Consider the following 26,208-nt stretch of genomic DNA (forward strand, 5'->3'; position numbering starts at 1 on the left):
AGAAGTTAGGAATCCGCCTGCCAATGCAGGGGACATGGGTTCGAGCCCTGGTCCGGGAAGATCCCACATGCTGCAGAGCAACTAAGCCCGTGCGCCGCAACTCCTGAGCCTGTGCTCTAGAGCCTGCGAGCCACAACTACTGAAGCCTGCGTGCCTATAGCCCTTGCTCCGCAACAAGAGAAGCCACTGCAATGAGAAGCCCGCACACCGCAACAAAGAGTAGCCCCTGCTCACCACAACTAGAGAAAGCCCACACACAGCAACAAAGACCCAATGTAGCCAAAAATAATTAATTAAAAAATATATATATATTAAGGATTTCTTACTATAAATATACACACACAGATATATATATATATAATATATATATAGTAAGAATTTTTCATCTTTGATGTATGTCTTTATATACTTCATTTTTAATGGCTATAAGTTACATGGAATGGCTCTACCTTAACTTATTGATACATAGCTTACATACCATAACTTACATATCTCCATTATTGTATGCTTAAGTTGGTCACAAATTTCTGTGTTGAAATGTTCATGTATGAAGATTTTCTTATATGTTGCAATTTCTCCTTAGGGTAGATTCTCATATTTCTGGTTTAAAGATACATCACTTATACATCTCACTCCCTCAAAAAAATATAAAAGATAGTGGTAGGGTGACTTTCCAGCCTTAAGGACCTTGGGACTCCAAATACTGCTATAGGGATAAACTGCTGTGTTAAGATGGAGAGTCAAGTAAATAGAAACTATATGTATAGTCTTAGAACAGAGAATACAGTAAATAATCTCTCTCAAAAATTCATCACAGACTAAATGGTTTTATAGTGGTAGACCATAAACCAAAATGGACTAAAAACTTGAGTGGTATAAATTCCTAAAATAAATGATAATTCTTTTTTTGGTCACTTGTAGTCCTGAGAAAGTTCTACACATTAATAAGACTCACCTGCCAGAACAGAGGGTGTTAATCAACTGCTTCTTACATTCTTCCCCACTTAGTTCACCTAGAAATGCAAAATATACTGAGGAATAAATTTAATTCAGTGAAGAGAGTAAAAGCCACTAAGATTGGAAGAAAATTACCTTTTCCATAAGCTAGATTTTCCTTTTTGGTAGCAAGGGCAGTGAAAATGATGGGTAATAGCTCCAAAGATTTTCCATTCGTTAGGTTGCCCTGTTTGACAGCATCAACAAACTCACTGGCTAATTCAACCAATAATGCTCCTGGAAAATTGTGAACCTAGAAGTTGATGGGATTAAAAAAATGTTAAGCAGAAATCTAAATGTTTGATATCTCTTTCTAAGAAATACTCTTTTGTTGAATTAATAGAATTGGCATTGAAACCTAGAACTGGTCCTATAAGTGATTCAGGGAATCATTCTGCTCTGGTATAAACATAATTGTAAAGGATTTCATAGATCAGGATCTTCCACCAGTTCCCTGATGTTTTCAAATACGCCAACTCTTCAAAGAGATACATGTCCATGATACCAGAAATGTAACGTAAACATCTAAATGGTTTATGGCTCATCCATCAACTATTTTGTTTTATAACAGTAGTTCTTATTCATAAATAGGAGCTATGGTAGGTTTGGCACACTTAAGTTTTCCCTCCCTCAACAAATTACAAACCCCCCAAAACCCACCCAAAACCAAAAAAGTTTTTGTTTTCCATCTCACCTCCAGCATTAGTAATCCTATGATTTCAGATGCTACTTCTTTCTGCAAATCCCCCGATTCCAACAATTTGACACAACAACTGTATATCTTAAGTCTCCTAAGAGCTCCAGCTTCCTCAGAACAGGGGAAACCTTATTGTTTTAAACAGGTGGTACAGAAACAAAGAAAGAAAAAAGGCAGAATTCTTACAAGGTTGAAGGGTAAACAGGAAAAACAAACAGCTTTGTAGTTGAATATAGAAATAGAATTATCAAACTACTTACTACTATGGTGTTTAGAACAGCAATATTTAGGAGCTTTGAAAAAGTATTTAATTTAGACAGAAAACTGAAACATTACCTTTTCTACTTCCACCCATGTCATTAATTTTTTTAAATAATTGTATAGTGCAGAAGAAGGAACACCTTCTAATATACTTTAGAGCTTTTCTGGGATCCAGTAACCCAAATTAAGTGCCTTTAACATACTTCACTTCAAAACATCATCACTGATTGATGTCAGCAGGAATGTAGAGTAATAAAGACCTTGGAAAATGCTCTCCTCCATAAAAGCAACTAGAACACTAACAAAAATAGTGAAAACCAACTTGTTCAGGATTCTGGAAATTAACCAGACTTGCAACAATCCAGGGAGAGTTTATTTAAGATAAACAGCTGAATCTAAGTGAGAATAACAAGCTCTGTTGTGTTTCAATATGCCCTCATTCCACCTTCTAACCCCTACCCCCCACCAGTCCAGTAGTCTTTAAAACCAACAGTTCACACTCATGGTACAAGCCATCAGTCTAGCAGCCTCTGGAGGGGACAGAATATGACTGGAGCTCCACCAAAGCCCAGTTCCCAGATAACTGTCATTATTTGACCTGTCTGGCTATTCCCTAGAAATTTTCACTCGCAAGACTTGTCTTTACTTGACCTGACTTAGAACTTGCCCAGTGCAATCTTTTACCAGGGGCATTTGTCTAAACCAGTTGCAAGTGATTACTTTTTCAGCTGCCTGGATAGCAATAACAGTTGGACATGCAACAAGCTGACCAAAGAACTTAAAATATAAGCCTGGAGAAAGGTGCAGAGGGGACTCTGAAACATTCTGACATATTCCTAGGAACCTAGGAAGCCATGAAAATACTTAGGGTTGTGCACATGGAAAGGGCTGTGTGTATGGCCAGGCAACACCCAAGAGGACCCTAATCTCTCACCTCTGGATGATCCTGAGGCTCTACACAAGCAGAAGGGCTAAGAAGGAGTTATAAGCTATCTGCCTGAGAACTGAAGGTGTGCACCTGACATGCACAGGGTCCCCCAGCAAAGGCTGGGAAACTCACTGGTTCCAGGCATTTTAAAGGAAATCTTTGCCAAATCATTAGCTGACCACAAAGCTAACCAAACAGAGACTTCAGTGGCCACATAAAACAGTGCCCATACACAACAAACAATACATATTTCACAAAATTAGTTCAGAAGAACAACTATAAAAACAAAAGCAACACCACAACAGCAACAACAGATCTGGGGGAGGGGGATGGTATCTGATTTCCAGAATTCCCACAAAATATCATTTAAAATGTCCAGTTTTCAGGAACAAAAAAATAAAAGACATACAGGGAAACAAGAGCATGGTCCATACACAGGAAAAAAAGGAATCAATAGAAACCGTCCCTGAGAGCACCCAGATATTAGATTTACTAGACAAAGACTGAAATCAGCTATTTTTAATATGTTCAAAGAACAAAAGGAAACCATGTCTAAAGAACTAAAGGAAAATATAAGAATGATGTCTCACCAAATAGAGAATATCAATAAAGAGATAGAAATTATAAAAAAGAACCAAACAAAAATTCTGGAATTAAAAAGTACAATAATTGAACTGAAGAATCCACTAGAGGGGCTCAACAGGAGATCTGATCTGGCAGAAGAAAGAATCAGAGAACTTGAACATAGAGCAATTGAGATTATCCAGTCTCAGAGACAGAAAGAAAAAGAAGAAAAATGATCAGAGCTTCAGAGACCTGCGGGATCCCATCATGAATACCAACATAGACATACTGAAAGTCCCAGAAGGAAAGGAAAGAGAGAAAGGAGAAAAAAGAAGTAATGGCCAAAAACTTCCCAATTTTAATGAGAACACATCTACACATTCAGTGAATTCCCTGGCAGTCCAGAGGTTAGGACTCTGGGCTTTCACTGCCAAGGGCCCAGGTTCAATCCCTGGTCGGGGAACTATCCCACAAGCTGCACAGTGCAGCCAGAAAAACAAAGCAAACAAACAAAACCCACATTCAAGAAGCTCAAAGAACTCCAAACAGGATAAACCCAAGAGATCCACATTTAGACATACCATAGCAAACTATCAAAATCAAAGATGCCTCATCATAAAAAAAACCATATGTGAAAAACCCACACTTAACATCATATCCAATAAGTGAAGATTGAAAACTTTTCCGTAAGATAGGAAAAATACAAGGATGCCCACTTTTTCCACTTCTATTCAACATAATACTGGAAGTTCTAGATAGAGCAATTATTGCATTTAGTGCCACTGAACTGTACAGTTAAATAAAAAAGTTAAAGACAAGAAGAGAATATTGAAAGCAACAAGAGAGAAGCAACTCATCTGGTAAAAGGAGTACTCAATACGATTAACACCTGATTTCTCATTTTAAAAAATCACTGAAGGGCAGAAGGAAATGGGATAACATAGTCAAAGTACTGAAAGAACTCAACAGCCAGAAAAACTATCCCTCTAAAACTGTCAACCAAGAACTCTATAGCCAGAAAAACTACCCCTCCAAAATGGAGAAATTAAGACTTTCCCAGATAAACAAAAGAGAATTTGCTGCCAGAAGACCTGCCCTAATGCTAAAGGGAGTCTTTCAGGCTGGAATGAAAGGACACCAGACAGAATTTGAATCCACGTGAAACAGAGAACATCAGTAAAGGTAACTACATAGGAAAATATTAAAGACAGTATAAATGTACTTTGTAATTATTTTTTCTCCTGATTTATAAGACACCTGCATAAAACAACAATTATAAATCTGCATTGGTGTGAATAAATGTGTAAAGATGTAATTTATAGGACAATAGTAGCACAAAGGAGGAAGGGGGAGAATGAAGCTATATGTAGAGCAAAGTTTTATAACTATTAAATCTAAGCTGGTATTAATCTGAACTAGATTGTTATAAATTAACTCATTATTGCCCAGGGGAATTTTTGCAGAAACTAATGCATGTGGCCGGTGACTTTTATTTTGGCTGGCCAAAAAATTAATTCTGTTATTTCACTAACACTTTGTGTGTTATTACATTCAATAGTTAGACCTGACACACCTGTAAAGTCTTCTAATTTTTGTAAAATGTTGTCTTCAAGCCACTCTTCTGTAGAAGCAAAGGAGCATTCTCCTGCACCATGAATTTCATTTTCACTTTCTGTATCAGAATCAATCACTAAGGTTTTTTGTCTCTTTGTTGGTCTAATACTCACATCGTCTGAATCAGAATTATATTCTGAAGAACTATCATCTTCTGAGACACTAGTATATATGCCACTTAGACAATCAGAGAAAGTATCTGCATAAAACTCACCAAAAAATTTTTCACTCAAAATTTCATGATGTGTCACTTTTGAAAATTTTACATTTATAATATACACAAGATTGAAGCAAAAACCAAACGGAGCAAAATGTGAATGATAATGACAATCATAAGTTGTATAATGAACCCTTGATCAATTTCAAGCTCTAACAACTTCTCATGGTGATGTTAATTTGTAGCACTCCCTAAAAATGTATTGATATGTCTCTGGTCAATAATGTGTTAAGATGTCAGTTCTAATCGCCAAGGCAAGCACTAAGAAAGTAACTGAAAAAAATAGTGAAAAAGATTACAAAGGAATTAAAATGGTACACTAGAAAACACCTACTTAACATATAACACACAAGGTATTAACAGAGGAACAAAAAGACACGATGTAAAGAAAACAAACAGCAAAACAGCAGATATCAATCCTCCTTTTTTAGCAATTATGGTAAATGTAAAGGTATAAGATACTCGAATCAAAAGGCAAAGATTGGGACTTCTCTGGTGGAGCAGTGGTTAAGAAGCTGCTTGCCAGTGCAGGGGACATGGGTTCAATCCCTGGTCCGGGAAGATCCCACATGCCGCAGAGCAACTAAGCCCACGAGCCACAACTACTGAAGCCCGTGCGCCTAAGGCCCATGCTCCACAACAAGAGAAGCCACCACAATGAGAAACCCGTGCAAAACGAAGAGTAGCCCCTGCTCACTGCAACTAGAGAAAGCCTGCGCACAGCAACGAAGACCCAACGCAGCCAAAAATAAATAGATTTATTTTTAAAAAGGGCAAAGATTGGCAGAACAGATTTTTAAAAATCCAATTATGTGCTGTCAATCAGAGACACAATTTAGATTCAAAGATACAAATTGTTTAGAAAAGATATACCATGAAAACCATAACCAAAGAGGGCTGAAGTAGCTCTAAAAATAACAGAAAAAAGTAGACTTTAAGACAAAAATTACTATTAAAGACAAAAAAGGGCATTTTATAATGATAAAAGAATCAAGGCATAACAATTATAAACATATAAGCACCTAACAAAAGAGTTCCAAAATACACAAAGCAAAAACTAACAGAACTGAAGGGTGAAATAGACAATTCAACAATAGTTGGAGACTTCAACACACCACTTCCAATAATCAACAGAACAACAATTAGAAGATCAACAAGGAAATAGACTTGAACACACCAGATCTAACAAACATATATATAGAACACTACACACAACAACAGAAGACACATTCTTCACAAGTGCACATGGAGCATTCTCCAGGATAAACCACACATTAGGCCATAAAAAAATTCTCAATAAATTTAAAAGGATTATAGTCATATCATTTATTTTCTGTGACCACAGTGGAATGAAACTAGAAATCAATAACAGAAGGAATCTGGAAAATTCACAAATATGTGGAAATTAACATAATCTTAAATACCAATGGGTCAAAGAAGAAAGCACAGAGAAATTAGAAAAATACCTTGAGATGAATGAAAACAAAAACACAATATTCCAAAAGCTATTGGATACAGCTAAAGTAGTGCTTAGAACGAAATCTATAGTTGTAAATACCTATATTAAAAAATAAGATCTCAAATCAATAACCCAATCTTCCACCATAAGAAATTATAAAAAGAGGAAACTAAACTCAAAGCAAGTGAAAAGAATATAAAAGTAAAATCAGACATAAATAAAAGAGAATAGAAGAATAGAGAAAAATCAAGAAAACCAAAGCTTATTCTTTGAAAAGATCAACAAAATTGAAAAATCTTCAGACTGACCAAGAAAAAAAGGGAGAAGAATCAAATTACTAAAATCAGGAATGAAAGAGGGGCATTACTACCAGTCTTACAGAAATAAAAGAATAAGGTAATACAATGAATAACTGTATACCAATAAATTACAAAACTTATATGAAATGGATAAATTGTTATAAAGACACAAAGTATCAAAGCTGACTAAAAAAGACAATAGAAAACCACAACAGACCTATAAATAAAGAGACTGAATTAGCAATCAAAACTCTTCTACAAAGAAAAGCCCAAAACCAGATGGCTTCCTTGGTGAACTCACGAAACATATAAAGAATTAACTGCAACCCTTCACAAACTCTTCGAAAAAAAAGAAGAGGAGGAAACATTTCCCAACTCATTCTACAAGGCCACTATTATCTTCATACCTAAACCAGACAAAGACATCCTAAGAAAACTATGAACAGTATCCCTTGTGACTACAGATGCAAAAATCCTCAACAAAATACTAGCAAACTGAACCCAGCAACATTTTAAAAAGGATTATACTCTATAACCAAATTGGATTTAACCCAAGAATACAAGAGTGGTTCAATGTATGAAAATCAATATAATATACCATAGAAATAGAGTAAAGGATAAACACCACATGATCACCTCAGTAGACACAGAAAAAGCATTTGAAAATTCCAATACCTTTTCATGATAAAAAACACTCAACATACTAAGAATAGAAGGGAACTTCCTTAACCTGATAAAGGGCATCCATGAAAAACCCACAGCTAACATCACACTCAATAATATAAAACTGAAAGATTTCCCTGAGATCAGGAACAAGAGAAGGATGTTTACTCTCACCAGTTCTATTCTACTGAAGATTCCAACTGGGGTAATTAGGTAAGAAAAATAACAAAAGGCATCTAGATTGAAATAGAAATAAAGTATCTATTCACAGATGACATAATCTTGTTTATAAGGAATCCACAAAGAAGAAACTACTAGCGCTAATAAACAAGTACAGGAAGGTAGCAAGATATGAGATCAATATACAAAAGTCTATTGCATTTCTATACACTAGCAATGAACACTGAGAACATTAAATTAAGAAAACAATCCCATTTACAATCACACCAAAAAGAATAAAATACTCAGGAATAAATTAATAAAAGTAGTGTAAGACTTGTACTCTGAAAAGTACAAAATACTGTTGAAAGAAATGAAAGAGGACCTAAGCAAATGGAAAGATATTCCATGTTCATTAATGGAAGACATATTAAGATAGCAATACTTTTCAAATTCATATACAGAGTCAACAAAATCACTACCAAAACCCCAGCTTCCATTCTTGCAGAAATTGACAAGCTAATCTTGTCATATGGAAAGTCAAGGAACCCAGAATATCCAAACTAATCCTAAAAAAAAAAAAAAAAAAGTTAGAGGACTCACACTTCCCAATTTTAAAGCTTACTACAAAGCTATTCTAATCAGGACAGTGTGGTACTGACATAAGGAGAGACACCTAGATCAACGGAATACAACTGTGAGTCCAAAAAGAAACCATCACATTTATGGGCAATTGATTTTCAATAAGGGTGCTATTGAAAATGGGGAAAGATGAAGCTGGACTCCTACCTCACACCATATACAAAAATGGATCAAAAATCTAAATTTAAAAGCTAAAGCTATAAAACTTTGAAAAGAAAACACAGGTATAAATCTTTGTGACTTTGGATTAAGCAATGACCTCTTAGATATAAAACTAAAAGAGCAAGCTACAAAAAAATTAAGTATTAGGCATCAAAATTTAAAATTTTGTGCATCAAAGGATACCATCAAAAAAGTGCAAAGACAACCAGAATGGGAGAAAAATTTTGTGAATCATATATCTAATAAGGGACGTGTATCCAGAATATTTAAAGTAATATTAGAACTCAGTAATAAAAAGACAACCCAATTTTTAAAAGGTCAAAGGATTTGAATAGACATTTCTCCAAAGAAGATATACAAATGGCCAGTAAGCACAAGAAAAGATACGCAACATCATTAGCCATCAGGGAAATGAAAATCAAACCCACAGTGAGATACCACTTCACACTCACTAGAATGGCTAGAATGAAAAAGGCAATAACAAGCGTTGACAGAGGATGTGGGAAATGGGCATCCTTATTTCAGTACCGGTGGGAATGTAAAATGATGTAGCAGCTTTGGAAAACAGTTTGGCAGTCCCCAAACAGTTAAACATGGAGTTACCGTATGATCCAGCAATTCTACTCTTATTTACTAAAGAGAAATGAAAATATGTCTACACAAAAACTTGTAGCAGTATTCATAATTGCTCAAAAGTGTAGACAACCTAATTGTCCACCAACTCATGAATGGACAAGTATGATATATTCATAAAATGGAATATTATTCACCAATAAAAAGGAATGAAATACTGATACAGACTACAACATGGATGAATCTTAGTAACCTTATGGTAAGTGAAAGCCAGTCACAAAGGACCACATATTGTATGATTCCACGTATATGAAATATCCAGAATAGGCAAACCTATAGACAGAAAGTAGATGAGTGGTTTCTTAGGGCTGGCGCGGAACAGAAGTTTAGGGAAGCAACAGCTAAGGGATGCAAAGTTTCTTTTAGGGGTAATAAAAATTCTTGAAATTGTGGTGATAGGTGTGCAACTCTGTGAATATACTAAAAGCCACTGAAATGCATTATTTTAAGTGGTGAATTGTACAATGTCAATTATATCTCAACAAAAAATGTACACTTTAAAAGGGTGAATTTTTTAGTATGTGGATTATATCTCAATTTTCTAAAATGTCATCATTAGCTAACTACTGGTTTACACCATTGATTTAACAGGATTAAAATGGTTATGAGGTAGTGTCCATATATACTTGGTAATTCATGATACTTTTAAACTAGGATTTCCAAATCTATGTTTTTATATAAGGTAAAAATAAGGTTATTTACAAAAGTGGGAGCCATGATAATCTGTTCCAGGTATGTCTACCCAAGAAAGAAATTACTCTTATTTCTTCCACTTATTCTTATTACTGTCACTTAGCATGTATAGACAGCTGCTTTTGATCTTTCATTATTTCCTTTTCTCTGATATTTCTACAAAACAGTCATTTAGCAAGTTTCCAATTTTTAACCAATTAAAAAAATTTTTACCTCGTAGAGAAATGGAAATAAAAACAAAAATAAACAAATGGGACCTAATGAAACTTAAAAGCTTTTGCACAGCAAAGGAAACCATAAAAAAGACCAAAAGACAACCCTCAGAATGGGAGAAAATATTTGCAAATGAAGCAACTGACAAAGGATTAATCTCCAAAATTTACAAGCAGCTCACGCAGCTCAGTAACAAAAAGACACAACCCAATCCAAAAATGGGCAGAAGACCTAAATAGACATTTCTCCAAAGAAGATATACAGATTGCCAACAAACACATCAAAGAATGCTCAACATCATTAATCATTAGAGAAATGCAAATCAAAACTACAATGAGGTATCACCTCACACTGGTCAGAATGGCCATCATCAAAAAATCTACAAACATGGGGCTTCCCTGGTGGCGCAGTGGTTGAGAGTCCGCCTGCCGATGCAGGGCATGCGGGTTTGTGCCCCGGTCCGGGAGGATCCCACATGCCGCGGAGCGGCTGCACCTGTGAGCCATGGCCACTGAGCCTGCGCGTCCGGAGCCTGTTGCTCCGCAATGAGAGGCCACAACAGTGAGAGGCCCACGTACCACAAAATAAAACAAAACAAAAACAAACAAACAAACAAAATCTACAAACAATAAATGCTGGAGAGGGTGTGGAGAAAAGGGAACACTCTTGCACTGCTGGTGGGAATGTGAATTAGTACAGCCACTATGGAGAACAGTATGGAGGTTCCTTAAAAAACTACAAATAGAACTACCATATGACCCAGCAATCCCACTACTGGGCATATACCCTGAGAAAACCATAATTCAGAAAGAGTCATGTACCAAAATGTTCACTGCAGCTCTATTTACAATAGCCAGGAGATGGAAGCAACCTAAATGTCCATCATCGGATGAATGGGTAAAGATGTGGCACATATATACAATGGAATATTACTCAGCCATAAAAAGAAACGAAATTTGAGTTATTTGTAGTGAGGTGGATGGACCTAGAGTCTGTCATACAGAGTGAAGTAAGTCAGAAAGAGAAAGACAAATACCGTATGCTAACACATATATATGGAATCTAAGAAAAAAAAAAGTCACAAAGAATCTAGGGGTAAGACAGGAATAAAGACACAGACCTACTAGAGAATGGACTTGAGGATATGGGGAGGGGGAAGGGTAAGCTGTGACAAAGTGAGAAAGTGGCATGGACATATATACACTACCAAACGTAAAACAGATAGCTAGTGGGAAGCAGCCGCATAGCACAGGGAGATCAGCTCGGTGCTTTGTGGCCACCTAGAGGGGTGGGATAGGGAGGGTGGGAGGGAGGGAGATGCAAGAGGGAAGAGATATGGGAACATATGTATAACTGATTCACTTTGTTAGAAAGCAGAAACTAACACACCATTGTAAAGTAATTATACTCCAATAAAGATGTTAAAAAAAATTTTTTTTCATGCATAGGAAGATGTGTTTTTGAACCCTTGCAAGGAGAGACACAATTTACTCGAGGGGGTAAGAAAAATAAACCAAGTTAAAATTACCTGCTAAGAGTGTGAAGCGACTTTTAATTTTTGCTTGTAGAATTTTATTCTACTACAATTTATAAAACAACTATGAGTCACAACCAGCAACAATGTAGAACTGGCCCTTGTTCAAGATATGGAATAAAAATATGCCCCTCTGGGAATGAAGAATCTCTACGTAAGTCACCTAAGATACTCCATTTCATTAAAACTCAGAGCACCCTAGCCTCTTTTGTTAAGCACAGATTAACTATTAAACATTGCTGCTCTCTTCTCCACAATTTTTTTTTTTGGCTACACCGCAGGGCCTGCGGAACTTCCCCGACCAGGGATAGAACCTGTGCCGCCTGCAGTGCAAGCACGGAGTCTTAACCGCTGGACCACCAGGGAAGTCCTCTTCTCCACAATTTTAAAAGCACAAATAAATCAAAGCGGATTTTATGACATGCATCCTTTACAGGCTCCAAAACCAGCAATCCAATCTCAGGTAGCCACTTCAACCCCCTATAGCAAAATTATTTATGTCCACAAGACAGGAGACTGCTGCTTTAGTTGATTCTGTAAAATCCCCAAAACAGAAAAGTCTCAGTGGGGCATCAAACAGTAAGAAAAGTAGCAATATGCACCCAAAGTAAACAAATATACCAATGAATCCAGAGAGATAGAAGTGGCATTATTATTACCTTTGAAGATGGCTCTCAGGAGTGCTCCAGCAGCTTTTCCTTTCACTGCCTGATTCTGAAGGAGATTAGCCAGCTGCAAAGAAAAGAAAAAGCTACAAGTCCCTGGCAACAATTTCCCTACCTGAATGACCTAAACTCCCGGTATGAAAAACACACATCTGTCAAGTTCATATCCTTCAGAGACTCCAGGTATCACAAATAACATATTTATTTACATATAGCAGGGTAGATCTTAACATGATGCTGGGCTGTCAAGACTGAAATTTCTTCATACATTCATTCTACAAACGTTTATTAAGTATTTAATCAGCACTAGGTATCAAGCTATGTTCTTGGGAATATACATTCATTCAGCAAATACTCTTTGAACATGTTCTTCTTCCTAGGCATTAGGGATACAAGGATGAACATGATAATCTGACTCAGTTTACAGTAGAGCAGGAGGGAAAAGGACGACAAGAAAAAAAATCAGAAAAAAAATTTGTAACAGAAACAAAAGACTGAGACAATAATTGAGGAAAGGGAAGCAACTTCAGCTAGGGTAGTCAGGGAGAAAGCTTCTCTGAGGTAGGTGACATTTCTAGAGACTTGGAGAATGAGAAAGAGCTAGTTATGCAAAGGGAGGAAAGAAGAACACTTCAGATAAAGGTATTGTTATGTGCAAAGGCCCTGAGGGAGCAAGGAGTTTGGCATATTGGATGGCCTGAAAAAAAAAAAAGACCAATTTGACTGAAGAGTAGTAAGAAGAGAGTGGCACAAGATGAATTTGGAGAGATGGGCAAGAACCAGATAATAAGAACCTTGTAGGCCATGATAGGAAGCTTAGATTTTCTCTAAGTGCAACAGAAGTAACTAACAAGAAAAGAGGAGAGTGATATATAGATTTTTTTTAAAAAAAAAAATCAGTCTTATTCCTTTTGTAGAAAATAGGTTGTGGGAGGGTTTAAGAGTGAAATAGGGACATCTGTTAGGAGATTGTTATCAGTGATCAAATGAGAGATGATAGTGGCCTACAGCAAGGTAATAGCAGGGGAGATGTCCTGAGTTGAACTGTGTCCCCCTCCAAAATTCATGTTTAAGCTCTAACCCCCAGCATCTCAGAATGTGATCTTATTTGGAAATAGGGTCATTGTAGGTGTAAACAGTTAAGCTGAGGTCATATGGGTAGGCCCTAATCCAGTATGACTAATGTCCTTAGAAAAAGGGGAAATTTGGACAGAAACACACACACAGCGAGAATGCCATGTGAAAGTGAAGGCAGAGACCATGGGTGACACAAGGCAAGGAATGCTAAAGATTGTCAGCAAACCACCAGAAGCTAGGCAAGACGCACGGAACAGATGATCACAGCCCTCAGCAGGAACCAACAATGCCAACACCGTGATCCTGGACTTCTAGTTCCTAGAACTTTAAAAATAACTGTCTATTGTTTAAGGTACTCAGTTTGTAGTACTTTGTAAGTTGAAGAAAAGTACAGATGGCCCCGAACTTATAACAGTTCAACTTACAATTTTTCAACTTTACAATGGGGCAAAAGTGATAGGCATTCAGTAGATACTGTATTTCGAATTTTTATCTTTTCCTGGGCTAGCAATCAGCTGCAGGATCACAAGGATAAACAACTGATACACCATTCTGTACCCACGCAACCATTCTGTTTTTCACTTTCAGTACAGTATTCAATAAATTACATGAGATATTCAACACTTTATTGTAAAATGGGCTTTGTGTTAGATGATTTTGCCCAACTGTAGGCTAATGTAAGCATTCTTGGCACGTTTAAGGTAAGGCTAGGCTAAGCTAGGATGTTTGGTAGGTTAGGTGTATTAAATGCATTTCCGACTTAGAATATTTTCAACTTAAAATGGGTTTATTGGGATGTAACCCCATCAAAATTTGGGGAAGATCCGTAGACTGAAGATATGAGAGCTTGATCAGTAGGACTTCGCTATGGTCTGAATGTTTATTTCCCCACAAAATTCACGCGTTAGAATCCTAATATCCAATGTTATGGTATTTGGAGGTGGGGCCTTTGGGAGGTGATTAGGTATGAGGGTGGAACTCCCATGAATGGGATTAGTGCTCTTGTAAGAGATCCCACAGAGCCCCCAGGCAGCTTCTACCATATGAGGGTATAATGCGAAGTCTGCAACCCAGAAGAGGGCCCTCACTCGACCACACTGGCACCATCATCTAGGATTTCCAGTCTCCAGAACTATGAGAAATAAATGTTTGTTGTTATAAGTCACCCAGTCTACTGTATTTTGTTACAGCAGCCTGAATGGACTAAGACAGACTTCCTCATGCTTTAGACGTGAAATGGGTGTGGTGATGAAGGAAAAGAAGAAATCAAGGAGGACTCAAATTTCTGGCTTAAGCAACTAACTGGGTAGATGGTGGCACCATTTACAGATATGGTGAAAATTTCGGATTAAGCAAGCATCTAAATCATCCAGAGGGCTTGTTAAAACAGAGAACTCCACCTGCAGTTTTTGATTCAGCAGATCTGATGTGGTGCTCAGAACTGTTACTCTTAAGATACCCAAGTGGAGATGTCAAATCAATAACTGAACATGCCAAAGTGGAGCTCAGTGAGAACATGTAAGATCATCCAGGGAGAAAATGTAAAGAAAAAAAGAGACACCAACAGAGAGGGATAGATGGAAACTCTATTATTTTTACAACTTTTCTGTAAGTCTAAAATCAACTCAAAACAAAGAGTTAAAAAATTCTTCCTGGATTTAGCATCCACTGATGCTTCCTGCCTGATCCAATCTTTATCATGATGGTTGCCAAATGATGATTTTCTAACTGTGGTAAGCAAGAGCCCTCCTCATCATTTATCATCAATACGGACTCACAAATTTCTATATTTTTCAGTGGTTTATAATTCATAACTGAACTTGACTATTTCAATGTTCAAATTTGACCAACAGAAGCCCCTTCAAGCTGTCTTTATCAGGTTTGGGGTATCAATGTTATACTTTATAAAAAGCACTTGGAAGTTTTCCTTATATATGCACATTTTTCCTTATGTATTATATATACTCTAAAACAATTTATGTGGCATCGGGACTATCTCTTACCTCTGATCTCTAAAGATTTGGTAGACGTTTCCTATGAAACTTCTGGACCTGGTATTTTTGTGTCAAGTAATTGTTTGATAACTCTGTTTTTCTTTTATAGAAATTGATCTGGTTAAGCTTTCCATCTCAAATTGGGTCAATTTAATTAAACTGTATGTTCCTAAGAAATTATCCATTGCATCTACATTTTCAAATTTATTTGTAGTAGATATATAGAGTAGTCTCTTAGTAATTTTTGAGATTTTTCTCTATATGAATAGTTATTTCCCCCATGTCATTTCTTATTTAGTATATCTGTGCTTACTCCATTGTTTTCTTGATTAGTTAATAGTTTTGTCTATTTTTCAAAGAACCAGGATTTTTATGTATTAATTTGATCTACTGTTCTCCACTTTATTAACTTCTACTTTTATTCTAGCAGTCCCTTTTAGATTCCTCTATTCTCTCTAAATCTTTGAATGTAAATTTTCCCACTGCTGGATATGTCAGTCTTCCTTGTCATGGACTTGCTTTATGTGTTTTATAATTTTTTACTCTTAAGCACATCTTCTATGGACATTTTTATCAAATGGACTGAATGCATATATTGCTGGAATGCTTATCAAATTTATAGAGGATATAAAATGATGATTAATACAATGGTCAACAGAATCAGGATACAAGAAGAAGATCTTGATGGAGTGAAATCAAATTAATCTAAAAAGATAAGTAACAGATTTAAAATAAAAATTTTAATGTGGGTTCTAAGAACTAACTATTGAAGTTCGGAGATGAAGGAAATTTAGCCTATATGCAAAAATGACTTGGGGTTTTTAGTTGCTTGTAAGAGCAATGAGACAATAATATGATATTGCTGCCAAAAAGTTGACTCTGCATTAATGGAAGAATTAGGGAAATATTAGTGCCCCTCTACTCTAGTGGTAGAACACATGTGGAGCCCTGTGTTCAATCTGAGGTACAAAACTTTTAAAGGTAATGTTAACAAAACAGAAATATTCAGAGGACTGTGTTCATGTTGGCGAAGAAACTTAAAATAGGAAGAGCTGAAGGACCTTTTCTAATGTTTATTCAGCGTCTACTGGATGCCTATTGAGGGTCTATTAGATGTTAGATGCATACAGCATCTCATTTCATCCTCACAAAAACCAAGATAGGAATTCTTTTTGTGATAAGCATGAATCAGAGAAGTAATTCATAGCATCTATCATGGGTTTTGTTCTAATTCTTATTTTTTACTTATTTTATAGTGTAATGTTAAAGCCTCCTCAAATTCCTTTTGGAAGCAGGTAAGATAAAAATTCTAAGTAAATAAATAAATAGAAAGCAGGTTTCAACCAAATTGTAACTTGTCTATAGGATGATTCAACTCTCAACTCATGCAAAGGCTGTCTTAAAAAGTGCCACAAAAAGCAATTTCTGGATAATTTCAAAGAAAAAAAAAATCAGAGCACATCCCTGTATCAATTCCCAGTTAGCATAAGGTAACAAAGATTAAGATTCGCCTAGCTTCAATGACCACAAAAACTAGCACATAAAAAGTTCCTTAAAAACATAACACTCGGGGCTTCCCTGGTGGCGCAGTGGTTAAGAATCTGCCTGCCAATGCAGGGGACGTGGGTTTGATCCCTGGTCCAGGAAGATCCCACATGCTGTGGAGCAACTAAGTCCATGCGCCACAACTACTGAGCCTGTGCTCTAGAGCCTGTGAGCCACAGCTACCGAGCCCGCGCGCCTAAAGCCCGTGCTCCGCAACAAGAGAAGCCACTGCAATGAGAAGCCCGTGCACCGCAACAAAGAGTAGCCCCCCAGGGCTTCCCTGGTGGCGCAGTGGTTGAGAGTCTGCCTGCCGACGCAGGGGACACAGGTTTGTGCCCCGGTCCGGGAAGATCCCACGTGCCGCGGAGCAGCTAGGCCCGTGAGCCATGGCCGCTGGGCCTGTGCGTCCGGAGCCTGTGCTCCGCAACGGGAGAGGCCACAACAGTGAGAGGCCCGCTTACCGCAAAACAAAACAAAACAAAACAAAAAAGAATAGCCCCTGCTCACCACAGCTAGAGAAAGCCCACGCGCAGCAATGAAGACCCAATGCAGCCAAAAATAAATAGATGTAACATTAAAGAAATTTAAAAAATAATAATAATACTCAAAGTCTTAATTTGTCTATACATATATACTAATGTTTAAGGTTAATTTTAAGGAGGGATTATTTTCCATGTAGGGATCTGAATAAGCTGGGATCATTTATAATGGAATAAGGAGAAGTATATCAGGAGAAAAAGATTAGAAAGCCTAACATAGAAGGTAATTATTGTCCCATTTTATAATCATATACTTATAGTGAAGACACAATGTAAATTGGTTGTTTTTCACTTTTCCTAATAATTTCAAAATATCTTACTACTTATGAACTTATCTTCTTTAGGGAAAAATATAAATGAAGCATCAACAGGCAAATCTAATGTCTCACATCAATAACTACAGTCTGGATATTGCTTTCAAATAGGATTCTTCTAAGAACTAAAAAGTGTACTAATTTGCTTATACGGTTGCATAAATGTCATTTAAATATTATACAGTTGTAGGGATTTCCCTGGTGGTCCAGCAGTTAAGACTTCACGCTTCCACTTCAGGGGACATCGGTTTGATCCCTGGTCAGGGAACTAAGATCCCGCATGCTGCACGTTGCAGCAATCAATCAATAAACAAACAAATACAGTTGTATAAATGTACACAAATGCCCTTAAGTTGTGCATATCTCTTCCTCTCTCCCATTTCTTTGTATCTATGAGTTGTTACCAAATAAATCCTTGTCTCCTAAGGAGAGTGGGGGATAGATGAAGTGGCAGAATTAATTTTTCTAACATGTCCCTTGAATTTGTTATCATGCTTGACATTTGCTTTTGGCAGAACATCCTTCCTAATACTCACATCATCTTCTTTCAGGGTTTGAAGAAATTTTTGCAGTCTGTCTGCTGTTTTTTCTGCTGCTAGAGATAAAATTTTCTGGTCCATTGTTGCACATATCAAGAAACTGGAAAGGGAAAATGTCAGAGCTGGATGAAACTTCCAGAAGGAAACAAGTTTGATTTTTTTCCCCTTCTCTACCTGTTAACTGAGTATTTCATACATATTATAGACTACGTACACAGTGGGTACTCAACAGGCTAAGGATTACCAACTAGTATGAGTAGGTGATTCTTATCCAAACCAAAATAATCTTGAGAATTCCCTGGAATTTCCTTATTAGAAAGTTGTAGTCTAATCAAGTTGTTTCCTAATTCCAAGCCACATTTTTATCATTTTTTTTAAGCATCTACCCAGTATGCTGCCCAGAACAAAGCTATCATTTAACAGTATAGCAAATATATAATAAATTATTATTGACACATACACAAGAATATTATAACATATAATAAAGTAACACTTGATAAATGAATAAATCAACAGCACTGTAAATGCATTTATACCAATTAAATGGTGTAAAAACAAATGAGAAGTTAACAAGGCTAAGAAATAAATGTGTGTTCAAACATCAAGAAGCCTTCCCAGCAGAGGAAAGCTTAAACTGGAACTTAAAGATTAACTTTAGACAGTCAAGATAACCACATGGTATACATTATTGGGAAGGAGAGTATCATGAACAAAGGCATTCATAAGAGAATCTGAAAATTTTATTTGGGGAAAATGAGTAGTAGAGGGTTCAAGTAGGGGAGTAGTGAGTAGGAAAGCTAGAAAGAAAGGGTGGGACTAAACTGCGCAAGCTCTTAAAAGCCAGGTTAAGGAATTCAGATTTTATTCTGTAAATAATAGATGGCAACAAAAATTTCTGTAGTAAAAGATAATCTGACAAGATTGAAACAGTGTTTGAGGAAACTGAATCTGGCATCAATGTGCAGATTAAAGCAGGGAGGGAGTAAGGAGGAAGAACAGAGGCTAAGAGGCTACTGGGGGCTATTTTAGTGGTAGTGACAAAGGCCTGTCTTAGGGTGGTGACTCTGGGGAGTAGAAAGGAAAGGGTGAAATGGAAGCACATTAGACAGACAGGAGTTAGTGTGTAGCTATGGGAGTATTATGGGAAGGGGGAAATGCACACTGATGGAAAGAAGACCTGCTCCTCCTCCTGCATTTCTTCGTGTTTCCAATCTCCATAAATTGTACCATCATCCACTCAGCTGCTGAAACCAAAAACCTGCAACATTCTTAACCACTTCACCTTCATCCTCCACATCCACTACCACGTCCTGATGATGTTACCCCCCTAAAACATCTCTCAAGTCTACTTCTCTCTGAGATCCACTACCTCCACATTACTCCAAAGGCACCATCATCTCTCACCTGAACTACTGCATAGTTTCCTAACTTGTCCCCCACACAGCAGCTAAAATAATGTTTTTGAAACACAAACCAGATTATGTGACTTATCCTCCCTCAATCTCCATCCTTAACTTAAAACTCTTCAGTGGCTTTCCATTACTCTCGTATCAGTCCAAAATCCTGAATTCAGGATAAAAAGGTCTGGTCCATGCTAACTCCCCTTCCTCACTCTATTCTCCAGGCACACTGAATTGTTTTCAGTCCTTCAAACCCCCAAGTTCCTCTCGCCACAGACCCTTACACATGATTTTGTCTGAACTTATACAAATACCCCTCCTTTCATCTGCTGCTTGCCAATCTTTTATTGTTAATTCCTACAAATTCTTCAGATCTCAGCTCAATCCACACTTCCTTAGAAGTTCAGTCTAGATTAAACACTCCCCTATTACATTCTTTCAAGGCAACTGTAATCTCTCTCACCATCACCACACTTTTAACATTACATTTGTAATTATTAGCTTAAGAGCTACACCTCCCACTCCACTTCAAACTCCAGGAGTGCAGGGGAACGTGTCTGGTTTTGTTTAACACTGAACCTCCAGTACTTAGCACAGTATCTAGCTCATAAAAGGTGCCCAATAAATATCTGCTGAACAAATGAATGACTGAATCGCTACAATGGGCAAGACCCTGGGCCCAGCACTTTACACTCATTAATTTGATCCTCACACCAACCTTATGAGGTCTGTGTTATTACTCCCAATTTAGATAAAGATCTTTTGGGATTCAGAGAGATTAAGGAATTTCCCCAAATCCCCAAAGTTAGAAGGCTAGTAAGGGTAGAAGCAGAACTGAAATCCGAGTCTGTCCAGCTCCGGACCCCAAATCCCATGCTTTTACCTGCTACCCTCTGTTAGGGGCTGGGTGGCAGTAGAGGATGCAAACAAGGTATACCGACTAAAAGAGACGTCCAGCCCTAAGGGGAAGATGCTGAACTCTTTCTATTTCAGCAGGTACATTTGCTAAATTCTTCCTAAAACCAGAGATGAGTAACAGATAGGTGGCTGCAGATTCTTTGTCAAGAGGCCCTGAGGTTAGTGACGCACCACAGAAGTGAAATGCCGCGGGTCTTGCGCCGGGGCTCCTCAGAGAGCAAAAAGTAAACACAAATAGGGAAACTATAAAATGAGACAGCTGGTGATGTGCGCTGTGACCGAGCTAAAAAGGCGAAACAGGTTTAGAGAAATTTCTCAGACGTAAGAGCTAAGCGCTGATGGAGAGGAAGAATTTAACAGGAGGGCCGAGAGTGTAGCACGCCCGGGGAGCAGGGAGGGCCAACCAACGCGGAGGCAGACGGCAGGGCACATCGACCCTTCCAAGCCAAGGAAAACGCCAGAACGTCACAATGGAAGTGGGGTCCTCCTGTCCTCCCAGACCCGCTACCTCCCCGGGGCTGAGTCCCACCGCCCCTGCAACGCGCGAAGCCCCTCCGGACGGTCGCCTCAGCCTCACCTCCTCCAAAAGCTTCCAAAAAGTGCGCTCAACCCAACGCCGCCGAACTTCCGTTACCGGGAGCAGCGGCTCCCGCCTCCCGCAGCTCACTTCCGCCGCCCGGGAGCACGCGCATGGGGCGTACCATTAAGGCAGAAGGGAGGGGGAAACTCCTGGGACGATCCCACTCACTGTGGGGGGGGCAGCCTTAGAACTCCAATTCGGGACCGCAGAGTGAGCCAGGGCAGTGTGGCCTGGGTGTGGCCACCACGGTGCCTTGACCAGTTAAGGCCTTCTTGTGTACTCTTGGGGAAAGGGTCAGTGAGAAAGGGGATGAATCTAGTGATAGCTGTAGAGGTCTTTGCATTGGAAGTGCCTGGAAGGCGCAGGAAGGTGTTCTACTCCTTGTGCCAGTGGAGGTGTAACTCCTGTAAAGGAAAAAAGGGTTGCCTGCCATTCCATTTCTATAGGGATCAAGGCTGTAGCAACTGCAGTCGTTGGCCTCAGTGTGCCTGAGGGGAGCTCAGGGTGGAGAAAAACAGGAAACATTTTGTGCTTTGGATGTAAGGATCCTTGGATAGTTAAGATGCATATCTAAGGAAAAGTTTCAATGAACCCAGATTCTTGCATCTTCCCATACATAGGAAAGCACTTAAGTCATTAACTTGAAATATCTGTTTTTTGTGATCAGTAATCTTGATCTTTGATTACACGGATCTCCCTCCCCAAAAAAAAAACCCCCTAAAACTCATATATATCCTGGCTCCTCCCTTAACTCTTCAGAGCAGGTCCTCAAAGCTATCTCAGAGGCTGTCTCCTGGGCTATAGTCCTCAGTAAGGTACCTGGATAAAGCTTAACTCACAACTTGTAGGTTATGCACTTTTCTTTCAGTCGACAGCCCTAAAATGTAAGCCTCATGTGGCCAGGGGGCTTATTGCATACAAAATCTCAGCATTTAGCACAAAGCCTGGCAAAGCAGTAAATGCTCAGTAAATATTTCTTAAATGAACAACTGATAGTAGAGCAAAGAGAAATGGAGGAGAGTTTCGAGAACCTGTACTACGTTGAACGGGCAGCTTGTGCAAAGGGCCTGACAGCAACAAGCAATCCAGCGTCTGGCTGGTTCGGGAGGTGCAGGTGCTTCGGGTGGGGGTGGGAAAGCAGGGGCTTGTTAATCTTTTTCACATCAGGAGCAAGTGGGGAACAGCTGAAGTGGAAGGGCGTGATTGTATTCACTTTGTAGAACAATATTTCTGACAGGTGAGTGCTGCAGAGGTTATTTAAAAGAGATGGTGGGGATTTCCCTGGTGGTGCAGTGGTTAAGAATCCGCCTGACAATGCAGGGGACACGGGGTTCGATCCCTGGTGCAGGAAGATCCCACATGCTGTGGGGCAACTCAACTCATGCACCACAGCTACTGAGCCTGCGCTCTAGAGCCTGCAATCCACAACTACTGAAGCCCGTGTGCCCTAGAGCCCCGTGCCACAACTATTGAGCCTGTGTGCTGCAACTACTGAAGCCCACGCACCTAGAGCCTGTGCTCCACAATAAGAGAAGCCCCCACAACAAAAAGTAGCCCCCGCTCGCTGCAACTAGAGAAAGCCCATGCACAGCAATGAAGACCCAATGCAGCCAAAAAAAAAAAAAAAAGATGATGGAGGTGAGGAAAGTTGAAGGCAAGACCCCTTAGGAGGCTTTAAGTTGTCCTGGACATAGGTGGTGGTGGCCCAACCTTGGGGAGAGGTGGGAGGGGTTTGAGGAATATTCAGGTTTGAGTGACTGGGTGCACCCTGGTGATACTGCCAGTTGACTGACACACAGGGAAGGATGAAAGTTTGAGTTGATGATGAAGCCTTCAGATTTGGACTTGCCAAATGTGAGACCATGGGATGGCATGTGAAGGAATGCTAAGATCAGGGGGCATTCAGTCTGGAGCCTGTCTCCCAGTTCCCAGGGGTAGGATGGATCTATTTGGCCAGTTCTGGAAGAAACGTAGCGGCTGGAAGAGAATGATGCCTCTCAGGTGCCTAGGTCTGCTACTTGTTTATGACGCTTCTTTTTTTAAAATAAATTTATTTATTTATTTATTTTGGGTTGTGCTGGGTCTTCGTTGTTGCACACAGGCCCCTCCAGCTGCAGCAAGTGGAGGCCACTCCTCGCTGCAGCGTGCAGGCCTCTCACTGCGGTGGCCTACCCCGTTGCAGAGCACAGACTCTAGGCAGGCGGGCCTCAGCAGCTGTGGCATGCAGGCTCAGTAGTTGTGGCTCACAGGCTCTAGAGCACAGTCTCAGTAGTTGCGGCACACGGGCCCAGCTGCTCCACGGCATGAGGGATCCTCCCAGACCAGGGCTCGAACCCGCGTTCCCTGCACTGGCAGGCAGACTCCCAACCACTGTGCCACCAGGGAAGCCTATGACACTACTTAAGTACTTTTTACTTCTACCACATTTCTGGCCCAATATTAAGCTGTGATATTTGGCTAAAACACAGCAGCGGGGTTGGAAGATTATTCCTGAGAGGAATCCTTTAGCTTGCCAAGGAATCAGATGACTTTACCTCATCTTCTCCCCACAAAACCACCCTTCCAGGCTGCTTCTGGGACTGAGCCAGGCAGCCATGAATTTGTGTAGCTCAAAAGGGCTCATTTGCCTTTTTGAACTTCCATTTTTGCATCCCAGGTGCACTTATTGCATTGCCTGTGTGAGCATCTACCCGCTGGCGTTGACAATTGCGGCAGGGGGTCTTGCCTCCCCTTGTTGCATGAATGTATCATCTGTATTTTCCATTAGTGCTAATGGGTGGTACATATGCAAAGGAAGAGAACAGACTTAGATTCATAACAATGTTTTTCACACTGGTGCAAGCTTCCTTACTAAGCAGCAAATCTTACCAATCTGCTTCAACTGACTAGACTCCATACACTGGTCAGCTAGTGATACACTGATTCTAGAAAACACAGCCCGTTAAAAACAGGTTTACAACACTGGAATCAAATGTTCTTCAGACCTTGTCAGTAGCTCATGTTTGGATAATAATATTATAGCTACTGGTATTTGCAGGAGTCCAGAGAAAAGTACAAATGGAGGCCCCCTATCATTCCCCACTCTATCCTGCAGTGTGAAGGGCTTCATATGCCTGCATGTGGACACCCAGCCTGAAAATCCACACCATGTCTCTCCTCTAAAGCTGCCCTTGGCTACCCTTGACTATGCTGTGCACACTAGCAGGTCCACTCTGGGGAGGGTGGACTTAGGAAGGAGCCTGTATAGGCCGAGGAACTGAGCTTGGGGATGTTTGAGAAGGTACCCCAAGCATGGTCTAAAGGAGGGCACGTGGGCTTCAGTGCATTCACACTCCAAGTTTCTTGGACTCCTCATCATCTAGGAAGGGAGCTATTGAGGCACCCACCCAGTCCAAGCACTCCAGTTGCCTGGGTTTAAGGGCGGCATTGCTTGAGAGAATAATCAAGGTAGCATGTATAAGGAGCCTAGTGTTTAGGAGCACTTAATAATGTAGTTCTGGTGATCCGTGTTGATGTTACTATTGCAAAAAGATTACAAGTCACTGAAGTTTCAGATGTTTAGTATCTTTTACCAATAAAGTATTTTTTGAATTAAAAAAAAATAGTTTCAGCTCCCTCCGGCAATCCCACTTCAGAGTGTGTATACAAAAGAATTGAAATCAGGATCTTAATCAGATATCTGTACACCCATATTCAGGGAAGCATTATTCATAATAGTGAAAAGGTGGAGACAACCCAAACATCCATGGGCAGACGAACGGATAAACAGAATGTGGTGTATCCATACAGTGGAATACTATTCAGCCTTAAAAAGGAATGAAATCCCTTCACATGCTACAACATAGATGATACCGAAGGACATTATGTTAAGTGAAATAAGCCAGTCACAAAAAGACAAATACTGTATGATTCCACTCACATGAGGTATCTAAAGGATTCAAACTCCAAGAAACAAAAAGTAGAATGGTGGTTGCCAGGGGCTGGGGAGAAGGTGAATTGGGGAGCTCTTGTTTAATAGGTATAGAGTTTCAGTTTTGTAAGATGAAAAAGTTCTGGATATCTGTTTCTCAATGATGTGAATGTACTTAATGCTACTGAAGTGTATACTTAGAAATGATTAAGATTAAAAAATAGATCCTACTACGTGGGCAGGTCACAGGATTGTTAAGAAGAACCATCTGACTCCATCCTGAAGAAATTCCGACTTAGTAGGGTTTAAGGTAGAGGTTTAACAGCTCACCATTTGTAATCCCAGGGTCTGGAAAAGTGGCACACAGTGGGTGCTTCAGATATTTGTTAAATGGGTGCAAAATTATGAACACATCCTTAGAAAAATAGGTTTTTAAATTATTTCAATGAAATGTTAAATTTCAAAATGAAAATTTTGACTTAAAACTACATTACTGCTTTTGAAACTTCCTGTGAATCAGCAGTCATTTGAAGATTAAAAGTTCAAAACAACAACAACAAACAAACAAACAAAAAGTTTAGTTCCATTACCCTGCTCCCTCTCTTGTTTCTCAGAAGCCTGCCTGGAAGACAGGAAGAGGACTTGGGAAAGGGGAAGTAGGGTGGAAAGTAATCCTTAAAAATTGGCCCCTTGGGGACTTCGCTGGTGGCGCTGTGGTTAAGAATCCACCTGCCAATGCAGGGGACATGGGTTCGATCCCTTGTCAGCAAAGATCCCACATGCCACAGAGCAACTAAGCCCTTGTGCCACAACTACTGAGCCTGCAGACCACAACTACTGAGCCCGCATGCCACAACTACTGAGCCCATGCACCACAACTACTGAAGCCTGTGTGCCTAGAGCCCATGCTCTGCAATGAGAAGCCACCTCAATGTGAAGCAATGAAGAGTAGCTCCCGCTCACCACAACTAGAGAAAGCCCATGCGCAGCAAC

The 26,208-nt window shown here is 39.4% G+C and overlaps 1 protein-coding gene across 2 annotated transcripts in view; it reads right to left on the bottom strand.

The window, feature by feature from the left end:
* FANCI (FA complementation group I) overlaps window positions 1–18,503 on the bottom strand; it is a 73,837-nt gene extending 55,334 nt beyond the window's left edge. For both annotated transcript variants that reach the window (XM_060159075.1, XM_060159066.1), the window contains exons 1-5: window positions 18,405–18,503; window positions 12,394–12,466; window positions 1,691–1,821; window positions 1,093–1,249; window positions 956–1,013 (exon numbers count right to left, since the gene is read on the bottom strand). In XM_060159075.1, the coding sequence (XP_060015058.1) occupies window positions 956–1,013; window positions 1,093–1,249; window positions 1,691–1,821; window positions 12,394–12,466; window positions 18,405–18,488 (503 nt within the window). In that variant the 5' untranslated portion in view covers window positions 18,489–18,503. The remainder of the gene's footprint in view (window positions 1–955; window positions 1,014–1,092; window positions 1,250–1,690; window positions 1,822–12,393; window positions 12,467–18,404) is intronic.
* Between the last annotated feature and the right edge of the window lie 7,705 nt (window positions 18,504–26,208).

The sequence above is a fragment of the Lagenorhynchus albirostris genome, chromosome 1 (assembly GCF_949774975.1).
Source record: "Lagenorhynchus albirostris chromosome 1, mLagAlb1.1, whole genome shotgun sequence".
In the NCBI taxonomy this organism is placed as follows: domain Eukaryota; kingdom Metazoa; phylum Chordata; class Mammalia; order Artiodactyla; family Delphinidae; genus Lagenorhynchus; species Lagenorhynchus albirostris.